The sequence below is a fragment of the Rhipicephalus sanguineus genome, chromosome 11 (assembly GCF_013339695.2).
Source record: "Rhipicephalus sanguineus isolate Rsan-2018 chromosome 11, BIME_Rsan_1.4, whole genome shotgun sequence".
In the NCBI taxonomy this organism is placed as follows: domain Eukaryota; kingdom Metazoa; phylum Arthropoda; class Arachnida; order Ixodida; family Ixodidae; genus Rhipicephalus; species Rhipicephalus sanguineus.
This window is the reverse complement of record NC_051186.1, coordinates 23,323,743-23,336,175: the sequence shown is the minus strand read 5'-3', so window position 1 is coordinate 23,336,175 and position 12,433 is coordinate 23,323,743. Positions and strand designations below refer to the sequence as shown.

General features: G+C 45.8%; 1 protein-coding gene across 1 annotated transcript in view; it reads right to left on the bottom strand.

Annotated features, from left to right (window-relative positions):
* The window catches only part of LOC119374357 (eukaryotic initiation factor 4A-III), an 89,706-nt gene that overhangs the window by 69,442 nt on the left and 7,831 nt on the right, over positions 1-12,433 (bottom strand). Inside the window, exons 4-6 of the mRNA XM_037644439.2 lie at positions 11,384-11,646; positions 8,955-9,035; positions 1,822-1,963 (exon numbers count right to left, since the gene is read on the bottom strand). Coding sequence (XP_037500367.2) covers positions 1,822-1,963; positions 8,955-9,035; positions 11,384-11,646 — 486 coding nt within the window. The remainder of the gene's footprint in view (positions 1-1,821; positions 1,964-8,954; positions 9,036-11,383; positions 11,647-12,433) is intronic.

Here is a 12,433-nt window from a genome sequence, read left to right as displayed (position 1 = left end):
CTTGGTCACCTGCGGCACCCTTATTGGCGGCAGCACCGATATCTTCGCTGTCACCGCCGCTGTTGACGCCAAATGAGGCATGATGGAAGCAGTTGGCGATCTTGCTTGCTGCTACAGACATCCAAGCGGCCTGTAGCATCTCGATCGCCATGTAGAGATCGATTGTAGTCTCGCGCTTCATGCTCATATTGAGTAGAATTCGGTCGATTACATGCTTGCGGTACCGTGCTCAACGCTACGCCGAAATCTTCGGCACCTTTTTTCTTCTTGACGCCGGACTCAACGGCTTTCAACATAGCCGCCTTCTGCTCGATTGTAATCGTTTTGCGCTTTCGCTTGCCGTTGCGTCGTCCATCTCCTGTCTAGCAGCGGGAACCGAGAGAGACGCTGTTCTGATGCACACGCAGCGAACGACAAGCAAAAAGGCCCGCACCCACGCCGCGCAGTTGCCGCGTCACGGCGTCACCGTCCACGCGTGCAACAGGAGAGCGGGCGGGTCCACGAGTTCCGCGGGAGAGGGGAGGCCGGGTGACGTGCGCGGGTGGGTCCACGAGTTTCAGTGGAAGGGGAGGCAGGCAGACGCGCACCCTCGCGCGTGTTGGCAGGCGGCTCCTCGGGAGCGCGAGGCGCGAGTTTTGAATTACCGCATCCGTGATGGGACGTAAACCGTCGCGCGCTATAAGGCATTGACTTGCCGGCTACCAAAATGGTCTGTAAATGCTCGGTGGGGAAAAAAAAGGTTCGTTATATCTATTGCGAGGAAATTTTAGCTTCGTTAAAACGAGGTTTTAAATACATGGGCGTCTATGGGAATTTCAAGGGGAACTACAATTGCTTCGTTATATCCATTAGTTCGTTATATCCCGCTTCGTTATAACGAGCTTCTACAGTATTAGCACTTTTAAAAGCTTGTAGTTAGTTGCTGGCGGGAGAACCCCGATTTGCGGCCGCTTCGTTTTTCCTTTTTTTCTTAGTGCTCTACGTTTTCGCGGAAATTTTTCCCCGCGTAATTCTCGCACCCCCCGACTTTCCATCAGTTTTCCGGAAAAAAAAGTGCAAGGATTATGCGAGCAAGAACACCACGCTAGGGGACTTGCGAAAACGAAGAAGCCACAATATGCTCCGTCGCAAGCAACGAATCACATCGCCCGCTGGCTCCTCGGAACCACGGATGGGCAATTTACGCGTCAGCAGCGTACGCCCTGGCGAAGCTCACCATGCAGCGACTGCTCGGAGCAGCGGTGGCAGTGGCTAGCAATTTCGCGCGTCGATGCCCCAGAACGCAAGACCAAGCATGCTGCACACAGATTTTTTGTCGCTGCGGCTAGGCATAACAGATCATTGACAGACTTGAGATCGGCGGCCTTTGTTCTTAAATCGGTACGTCAATATCCGGCGCGCTGTTCCCGTCCCGAAAGTATGCCAAGTGATGTTTGAAGTCGGAAGTTATTGAATTTGGAATGTCCGTGGTAGAAAAGTCTGTTGTAAAGGGGTTCCCCGACCACCTTGCTAGCCTCACATTTTAGTCAATTACATCCGAATGTCTGTTGTACCAGAATCTTCTGTAAACGAAGCTCAATCAATAGAACAGAGAGGGAGGTTGGCTTAACGCCACAAATTGGTCTGTAGTATCCAAATGTCTGTTGTAGGCAGATCCATTGTAACGAGGTTATACTGTACGACTGTACCACAAAGCGGAACTTTTTAAAAATTTATGTTGCAAAGGCATTGACTCATCAGATTTTGCAAGCACAGAGGTATGGCACAATGGCTTGCTTGCAGCTCTTCTTGTGTCTCATTTTGCACTCGAAGAGGACTCACCGTTTGACAAGAATTCGTACAGGTTCTGTCATGAACTTGCTGGTCATCTCCAGGATTTCATGGGGGAGAGTAGCAGAGATGAGCACCACTTGAGTGCAAGGTGGCAGGTACCGGTACACATCGTAGATCTGTTCCTTGAACCCTGCAATGAGACCAGGCATAATTCCTTGTGCTTCGCATGTTTCCGTCCAAATAACTGAAAGCTACCAGTCACAGCCCCTCACAATGGAATTTCCTGTGCATCTTGGTCAAGTTCTTATATTTCAATGATCAATGTCACATTTCCAATCCGTCAGCGCTACATTCACAATTGATGCCACATTCAACATGTTGTCTGCATGCTTTTAAGCTGCAAAGCGGACGCACCACCATAAAGAGGGTGCAGGAGTTCTCTGCACCACTGAATCAAGGACTGCAGTGCCTTACACCGTGAACCAGTGCAGGAGGCGGAGGTGAATTGAACAGACCTTTTGTTTCAGTGGGGCGGGGCTAGCCAAAGTGGCAAATTTAAAGACTGACAAATGCACTTTCTCACCAGGCCAACATGGGGGTGTTTAGTTGGGCCACTTGGAAAATATCGCGACCTGGAAAAATTTTTTTTCAGGAGTTCCACATAACATTCTGCCACAATGGCTGATAAAACCAGGGTGTCGGAACGGAACGAAAACCGAAAACGAAAAACGAAAAAAACGATATTTTGGACTGGAACGAAAACGTAACCGAAACTTTATCTATTATTTCGTTCCGGAGTGAAAACGAAATTTTTTCAATCGTTTTTCGGTTCACGAGAAAACTTCGCAATCCGGCGCAACTGAGCTCATGCAATGTGAGCATATCTCAGGGTACGGTATTAGCGCGTATCTCAGGCAGGAATTCCAAAGCAAACATATGTTGCAATTGTGCGAAAAACGAAAACAGTGGCAACCAGAGATGTTTATATTAACGCAAGTGGATTTTTGCGCGCCTGTCACGCAGGCCAGCGTAGAGAGGGCATTGTCGGCGCTGAAGTTTGTTACAGCGAAAGCTGTTATGAGATCATAACGGCTGATTTTGGCGCCATAGTTGTCCACCGCCGCCGGTGTCCGTGACCGCTATCGCGTGATATAAAAAAAATTAATGAGAAACAAATTTCTAGGATCGGATGGCATTTCAACCCGCGCCCTCTGCGTGGCAGTCGGGTCTTCCACCACAGTGCCACGCTAGTGCTTCTATGCTTGCGAGGAGCGCTTGACAAACGTGAGTGCTGACGAGCAGTGCGGCCCAGTGTGCCGTATTCGATACAAAGGCACAAGGTGCCCGAGCGGTGCACTGTTCCAACTAATACCAGCAGATCTAGAGGGTCTTATTCCTCATTAACCAAATCTTATTTTTCTCCATATTCACAACCGCTCCAGACGCGTGGCAAAACTGCTTAGTCTTCTTGAGTACTACTTTTGTCAGCATAAAAATAGGTTACGTCGTCATTTTAGCATTAACACATTTAAGCATAAACAATATTAAAACACCACCATTCGTTCAAACATGCTGACCATGCAAATACTATAGGTAGCGGGAGAACTGCCCCTATGGGAATTAGTAGGGTGGTTGTGCTGCACGAGATATGTAACCAAGCTTCTATCCCTCGACCTTGGTAACCTGTTTTGCGTACTCTTGCAGTTCTTAATGCATCTAATGACATCAGCTTTATGGGGCGTTGATTCTTAACTCAATAAAACTATCAAGATTCCTTTCTTACGTGGAGGAATTACATTGATGGAATTGAACTGCCCGGCCATTCCTGGAGTGCGAATGGGCTAAGTTTTTTCATTCCGAGGAATTGAAAGGAATGGAATTGCGGCAAGTTCTAATTCCCCGCAATGGAATTGAAATGGAATGGAGGCGCCCATTCCGCCACACTGCTTCCCACCCACTGCAAAGTGCTCCGCCATAATTCTTTATCATCATCAGTCACAGCGCAAAGTGCACATAATGCCTTACAGATGTGTAGCGTGTACCACGAGACTCCGAAGAATGACGAAAAATGGCATAGTGGGAACTTCTCTACTTCAGAAGAATTGGGATGATTTATGGCGTAATGGGTACCTTGCATGTGTACTTGTATTATTGCCCCAAGAGACTCTCCAGCGGGCTCTACGAAGTCCGCTCTTCCAGCTTTCGTTGTGACTGTGCTGCGTGTGTCGCGCACGCCTGGCGATCTCTTTATCAGAACAGCGGTCTCGCACATCAGAGAGTACACTCAATGTCGTGCTGCTTCTGAGATCATGCTCACTCCCTTGACACAAAGCATTGAGCCCACTAAAAAATTCGTATTTGTCTTTTGAGAAAATAAATACTATGACTTTGAAATTAATACTGGTTTGTGCTAGTTGGTAGAAATTCGTGGTGCAGTTACTTCCGCTGCTCTGAAGAACGTATTTTACCCTTGTCCCACTTTCCTAAGAGTAAGGCAAGTAACTACATCACAAATCCAATGTTCGTTATGATTACCTTAACTTCAAATTTTTCCATAAAAAAACCATTACGAACCGTTACGGAACGTTTTTTTTTTCGTTCCGGAACAGAAACGCAACGGTACTTTTTGCGGTCGAACGAAACTAAAACCGAAACGAAAAACATTTCGTTCCGACACCCTGGATAAAACAGGCTTTTTAGAGCACTTCTGCACTCTAATACACTCAAACCTCATTTTATCTGCCACGAAAATAACTTCGTTATATCCGAAAATTCGTTATAAACGTTTATAGTAACACTGCATCTATGACAAGACTATTTTTCATTTACTTCGTTATAACCGATAATTCGTTATATCCGTTTTCGTTATATCGAGGCTTGAGTGTAAACAACTTTTGGACGCATCTAGATATTTTGCCATGTTTGAGTATTTCAAACAGTAAAATTGTCTCTAAAATCAAACTGACTTAAGATGGTAAGCTGAGCTAGTTCGCTGGTGTTCACAATCACATTTCATGCAATGCTCATGAATAGGTCAAAGGAAGGAAGAAACAACAAGAACAGGCGCTGACTCTCAACCAAAGCTTATTTTAAAAAGCAAAAACTGAAGAAAAGAAGAAGGAAAGCCAGGGCACAATCGCTGACACGTGGCACCGCAATATTAGCACACTCTTCACAGAAAGCTTTAAGGTGTCGTGCCCTCACCTTACGCCTCTGCTGAACTGGTAGCTATACTCTTTTTCCCATAATCCAACTGAAGGTTGGCTTTCGTTCGCTTGCGCCACTCATGTGGTTAATGTTAAGGGGGCTGACCAAAAAATGGCAATAAATTCCTTTTTTTTAAATGACATTTTTGATTTATGCAATCATTTTTCTATCTGCCTGATAACTTTCACACCCCAGGAAGCAACAATTTTTCTGTAATTGCCCTGATTCTTGGTGCTGCCAAAATGCAGCATCAGCAAAAAATGGAGAGCCTACTTTGAGACATCTTTATAATTTGTCAGCACCTGTGTTCGAAACTCTGCTAACAATTTAAGAGCACCTTGTCAAAAAGAGAGCTTCTATAAATGTGCCAATGACATAATTAACCCTTTGAGGGTCGAATTTTTTCGCGAAATCCAGTCCAAAAATGTGTAATTTTTTTATTGCTGAAATAAATTCTTCAGACGATTCTATTTAGGAAAAAAATTGTCTAAAATTTTTTTTCGTGACCGTAAAGTGACAAAAAAAATCTGTTTTGTTGTTACATATGTATGGTTTATTCGTAGTAAAATCAAGCAGAATCCTAAAAAAAAAGCTTCACAGTTTTTATGAATAAAAATTATGCATTGTATTGAACATAGCTCACAAACATACAAAAATAAGCGCACCAGAGTACGTTTCCGGTTAAAAACGCTCGTGCTCTAACACTAAAAACTTTTCAGCGTGTGATAGTCTTTGAAGCATGGCTCCCCGCGCACGCGTTTCAGATGTCGCTCCTTGATCATCATCGGAGTCTGAACTCGTCAAAAAATCCTTGTCTGGCGAACTGAAATCCAATGAATCAGATTCTGATCGGCAATTGGGGAATAGTCCGCATCGGAAGAATCGCTGCTCGACTCACCGGCAGCAGCGCAACCGACGCGCGCTTCCATAGCGTGAGCGAACTGCGTCAGTGAGCGCACGGAAGAAAACTGTGGTTCTGCGCCCGTCCGGAAAGCAAAATGAGTGAAAAAGCTACAGTAACACTTCGTCTTATCGCCAACAAGACGTAGTTAGTTTTTCCGAGAACCCAAAACAGGAAACGCAACCACGGCGGCGTCGTTTGTGTAATTTAGCGCCGCACGGAAACTGATGTAATCGCGCGCCGGGGTGCAATAAATGAGAGAGTAACAAGCGGTCACCCTTTGAGAAATTAGAAACCAAACAGCCATCAGCTTTGCGGGCGCAAGAAGCGAAAACCAGCCGAAGGACGAAACCGAAACGAGCCGGACCGCGTGCGCGCGTTCTGATGCGAGACTACAAGCCGCCGCGCCTCTTTGGAAAGAAAAAAAAAAAAAGACGGAGAGACATCGGCGCATTAAAAAAATTACACGTATTCCCGAAGCGTGGCAGCACATTCTAAGCAAGAGAAATGGGAGAAGGCGCGCGTTTGAAACCAAACCGCGCCGCGGGCGCTCTCGGTTGCGCAAGCGACAGCCGGCGCGTGGCGCGCCATTTTGCGAAGCATAAAAAAAGCAACAACGGAGAGACATCGGCGCATGAAAAAAATTCCACGTATTCCCGAAGCGTGGCAGCACATGCCAAGCAAGAGAAATCATCGAAAAAGGCGCGCACTTTAAACCAGCTGCACCGCGAACGCGCTCGGATGGGCAAGCGATAGGCGGCGCGCCGTTTTGGGAAGCGAAAAAAAAAATACAACGGAGAGACATCGGCGCATGAAAAAAATTCCACGTATTCCCGAAGTGTGGAAGCACAGGCCAAACAAGAGAAATGATCGAAAAAGGCGGGCGTTTTAAAAATAAACGCTATGCCGTACATGTACGACGAAAACCCTTTGGTACCAGGAAGCTTCTGCCGTACATGTACGGCGAAAACCCTGAAGGGGTTAAAGGCCTTTGTTGACTTATGTGGACTTTGGCAACTAAGGAACAGCATGCTTCACTATTTACGGTTGAAACTGCAGGTGCCGAGGCAGTAGCGAAGTTCAATTGTGAAAATTTGAGAACCTCATTAAGTGGAACTCAATCCAAAACCAAGCCTCCTAAGCATCAGATGGATGAGCGAGAAGGACAGACAAAATCCCAAGCATGTCATAGCCCAGAGTGTCATAGCTGGCACTAAACAAGGGTCACTACAATGCTAAGCAGCAGTCACATTATACTTCAGGTGTCTGTTGGCGCCTGCATTGCGAAATATGCACATCCCAGTCGTTTTTTGAATAAACAGTATATTATTCGTTTTTCCCATTTTTCTGCTAGGGTAGCTACAACAATAATTCTTTTTAGAATGGAAACCTGTATGTGTACAGAATCAAAGTATGGGAGAAGAATTTAGAGCACAAGCGTTTTTAATTAATTACTCATCAAAATTGCAACAGGATGCCAATGCTTTTCAGAATGGAAAGTTCATTCCGCTGTAAACTAAGAAAGGCAAAAAAGAAAAACTTATTGCATATTTTCACTCTTTAGTCATTAGTCTATGTTGCCGTATTTTAAATGTAGCTTTTAATTAAGCAGCTTTTTTTTCTATCAAGGCCTTAAACAATTGGGGGCTGAACTAAAGTTATCTCAGGAACAAGATGAGTTACAGGAAAAGTAATTGCATATTTGAAACCAGCAGAAAAAATTGCACAATACTGCAGTTTCGTTATGATCGCTGAAGAGATAAATAAAAAATGTCTGAGATGAGTCTGCCCCTTATTAAGGTCAAGCCTGCTTGAAGAGTAAACATGGCCGCCCTCTTTTGTGGTCGCTTGGTTGGCTTGAAGCACACCTCACAACAGACCACACGGGAATGGTCCCACAGTTGCAACGCAACAGCGGGGTTCCTAAACCAATGGATCCTATGGGAGTTATGATGGAACCGGTGGAAAACTACGTCATAGCCGGGAAAACACAGACGTGAGGAATGTAACAGTGGGGGTAAAGCTCACAGGGCAATACAGTAAAAGCTCTTAATTCGACTCTCGTTAATTCGGAAAATCGGTTAATTCGGACACGTCACCTGGTCCCTGTAAATATACGCATCACTCTATGAGACTGGGCGCTCGTTATTTCGGACAGATTTGACCGCAAATCGGATAATTCGGCGACTTTCGGGCCACTGGCGAGGCTCGAAAACGAAAAAAGAACAATTCGGAACAAAAGTGAAGCTCAAACGCAGCATCGCCATGGACATCAATTATCGACTTGGCTTGGATTGAGACTGGTTGAACGCCTTTTTTCGCGTGTGGGTTTTGTTGCTTTGTTCCCGTTGGTGTGCTGCATCGTTGATCGCCGATTTATCGAGGAACGTTTCAGTACGGCTCCTTTAGCTTGATCGTTGCTGGTGCTTTTGTGCTGACTTCTCGTGTGACCGCACTCCACGCCGATGGCAACGCCGACGAAGCAGCCCAAGTACGAGGCCAAGGACTTCACCACCAAAGTAGAAATTTTGCGTGCTCTGAATAATGGGCTCTTCCGACAAGAAGTGATGAGTGATGAAAGGGGATCCTTGTATCGGCGGCAAAAGAAGCAAGGAACGAGTAACCGTACTTTTAGCCGCCAACGTGACGGGAACAGAGCGCTTGCTGCTTCTCATTATAGGAAAGGTTCAAAAGCCACGCTGCTTTAAGAACATCAACAATCTTCCTGTGGATTACCGTGCCAACCGGAAAGCGTGGATGACGGGTGAAACTTTTGCGGACACTGCTGACATCATGCGAGCTGCTGAGCACCTTGAAGGGCTCAGAAAAATTGTGTCCGCACGAATATCTGCTCGAAAACAGACAAGCATCCGCGATTACTTTGTTAAGTAAAGGTATGTTGAAAAAACTAGTGCATTTATTGTGTTTATTTCGACCATTCGATAATTCGGACATTCGGTTAATTCGGACATTTCTTCCGGTCCCTAGAAATCCGAATTAACGAGCTTTTACTGTACCAATGTTGTAGTCAGGATCTCACACAGAATGAGAGGAGCAAGCAGCTGTCACTGACCTTTGTTCAGCATTTCATCAGCTTCGTCGAGGACCAGCATCTTGATAGCGCGAGTGCGCAGGTTTCGCCTCTTGATCATGTCTGCACGATTAAAGAAATGGAGAATCGAATAACACAACAGATTCTGTTCTGCACATGCTGTACTCTATTACACCACTTCCATGCAGTCCAGCAAAAACTATGGGTCACACTAGCCAAGTGAAACAGAGAACATTACCTTACCCACTTCTCATTGTGCCCCACCAATTCCAATTGAATAGTGAAAGTATACTAGTGTACAAAGGGTACATCACATGCAGCTCATTTGTCTTACCGATTGGCTCACAAGAGAGTCCCAGCTTTCACTACATGGCATGGAGTTGAGTAAGAAAAAATAATTGAGGTGGAAAATTATCACAAGCTTTCACTGGGGCCAGCAATCTACATACTATAGTAGACTATGGATAATTCAAACTTTCAATTAATTCAAACAAATCGCTGGTCCGCTACGTTTTTTAATGTATTTTAAAGCTGCTTAATTCAAACTGCCCCACTGCACAAATTTGGTTAATTCAAACTTTTTGCTTGTCCATGCCTAAAAGTATCTGCTGCCTTTGTTGCTTCTAGCTCAACATTTGCATTTCTGTCCCTAAGAGTCACAAATAAAGCCGACTGCCTGTCTACAAAATGGCCAAACAAGCCAAGAAGTGCGCACCAACAATCACATGCTCACCGAGGGAGGATGGAAACAAAAAAAACCCAAAACAGTTCGGTCTGGCTCTATCACATGAAATCTCTACTTGCTGATGCCACAATGTGCGGCAAAAGGTATTCGGCTCTTCTGTAACTTGAGCAACTGGTCAATCAACCATAGCGACTTCCGTGCAATTGAGGGGATGCCTTTACGGATAAGCACCACAAAAGAAAGAAGGCAAGATGATGACCACTGACAAACATGCCAGTAGTTAAACCTGGATAATTGACAAATTCCCAAAAAAGTTCGTTATAAACAGGTTTTCGTTATATCCAGTTTTAGCACGAAAATTCGGAAAATAAACGCACAAATTAAACACAAGGGGAACTGAAGGCAGAGCACACCCAAAACATTTATCTAGTGGCAAAAAACTGCATATTTTGCTCTATTGCTTGTTTGTGAGGGATGGCAATACCGAACGTTCAGAGGACATCAATACAACGTTGCTCTGTCATTGCCTAGCCGTGGCCTCCAAGACTGGCTCCGGCAACACAACGGCACATTGCTGGGGGCAATCTCGGAGGCCACGGTCTCGCGAACCCATGGTGCAGCGCAAAACGGCAAAGTGCGTGACGACAGTGAAGAGTCGACCTCCTAAGATCCGTCGTCGTCACCGTGGCCGTGAACAGTTTCCACCAGTGCCTAATCTGACACCTCCTCAGTTGTCGGCATTAAAAAAAATCACAAAAGCTGCACGTCGTCACGGGCTACTCCATGCGTGTGCAGCGAAACCATGCATGTCAGGGTACAGTAGGAACCAAAATTAGCTTTAAAAAGCATACTGTAATTACTTTTTCAGGGTGCACTCATGCTCAGCAGTACATTTTCTAGACTCTTGAGAGCTTGGCCTTTTAATAGACGCAAGAAAACGACAACTGAAAGTTTTCATGTCAGTACCCCTTAATGGGCGACAACCCAAGCATGTCACGCTGCCGTTTGCAACTGCGCCGTCATCATGTTCTGTGAGGACACTTTTAAGTGCAGATCCGATCATAGAAACGAATTCAGCTCACTGTTGCCGAGTTGAGTGGCGTTGGCACCAAAAACACCTCGCTGCGTCGACAGCAAGTGTAGTGCATGCTTTTATTAGGCTACAACTCAGACGTGCCTTGCCTCATCGTGTAGGACCGCCAGAGTATTGCGGACACAGGAGTGCACATCGTTTACATGAAGCTCGTTGTCGCCACGTTCGTCCAACAAACTACTCATTACACCATCTTTTAAACATCATACTTCTCCGACCAAAGCGACACAGCTCCTGGAGCAATCAGCCTAGTGTGGCTGATGCGTAGCTATAAAAGCCATTACGGCCAGTGGAGATTTTGAAGACATCTGGGAGAATTTATTCACGGGAACTGTGCATTCTCCCAGTAGCGGCACAGTGATTCATTGCAAAGGCAGTTTAGTTCACAATAAGCATGCAGCGGGCGTCACTTCACGAAGCAAAAAGGCGTAGCTTGCCACCAGAAGGGTTGTTAGAAAAACGATTTGGTTGCCAATTTACACACATGTTAAAGGGAGAGTTTATACACAATGAACTACGGATATAACGTCCACTTTTTGTCGCCCTTTCAAGTCCGTTATAAATGGGTACGACTACAGATCACTGTTTTCCGTGGTCCCCTCAAAGTCGTACAATTGGGGTTCCACCTGTGGCTACTACCATCCAAGTTTGATCCATCCCAAAGGTACTGACCAAAGACACGTCCTGGAGTGCCAGACACTATGTGCTGTCCATAGTCGAGCTTGCGGATGTCTTCACCCAGGTTGGTTCCCCCAATGCAGGCGTGGCACTGGACATTCATGTAGTCGCCCAATGCCAGAATCACCTTCTGGATCTGTACGGCCAGCTCGCGGGTGGGTGAAAGAATCAGTGCCTGTGTCTCCCGTACCTGCGTGTCGATGGTCTGCAACACTCCGATGGAGAAGGTGGCCGTCTTGCCCGTGCCCGACTGGGCCCTGCAAGCATTTCAGAACGATACAAGAGCACTGTGCTGTGCCTGCCGAAACAATTGCACAGTCAACTGATTTCACGCCACATACTGGTGAGTTCTGCGCACCTTGTTTGGTGCATATAGCAAAAAAACCTGGAAGTTGTTGTGCTTCCAAAACAAATGTGACACTAGGTCAGAGTGCAGTGGCTCATTCTCATTCTGCAGCCAGAAAAAAAATTTCTCACTTGAACACATTGCAGTGCTAGGTGGAAAGCAGCGTTTCAGCATCTCCGTGCAACAGGTAACAAATTAAAACCAGGACATTCCATATTACTATGCCATCTCAAATGTTATGGCAAGCCCGAGCAAGTGCCTGCCTTAAAGAAGCATGGTTTGCTGCTCAAGTCTTCAGTTGTCTTAGTTAGATTAGTACACTTTTGTTAAAACAAGTGCCTTTAACTTGGTTATTACTGCAGACTCCAGTGAGGGGGAGGGCACTTGCTCGGAATTTCACGGCAGGCATGCAGCTGGCTTGTTTGCATAATGAGACCGCATAGGTGGCCATCACTATTGTGGACTGGAATGAGCTCTCCTACAGCAGAGTTACTCCTTTGAAAAACTGGCTGCAACCACTTGCTGTTCGCACACCCTTGCTGCTGAGCGGCTCACTTTCCCGTGGATCTTGGGCATTCAGTGCATTTTAGAGGCTAAACTCCACCCGCAGCACAAAACAATAGCATAATTCTCAACTAATTATAGCACATGCAGGAACAAACGCAAAGAACAGTGTCCGCTCCATGCGGCACCCTTTT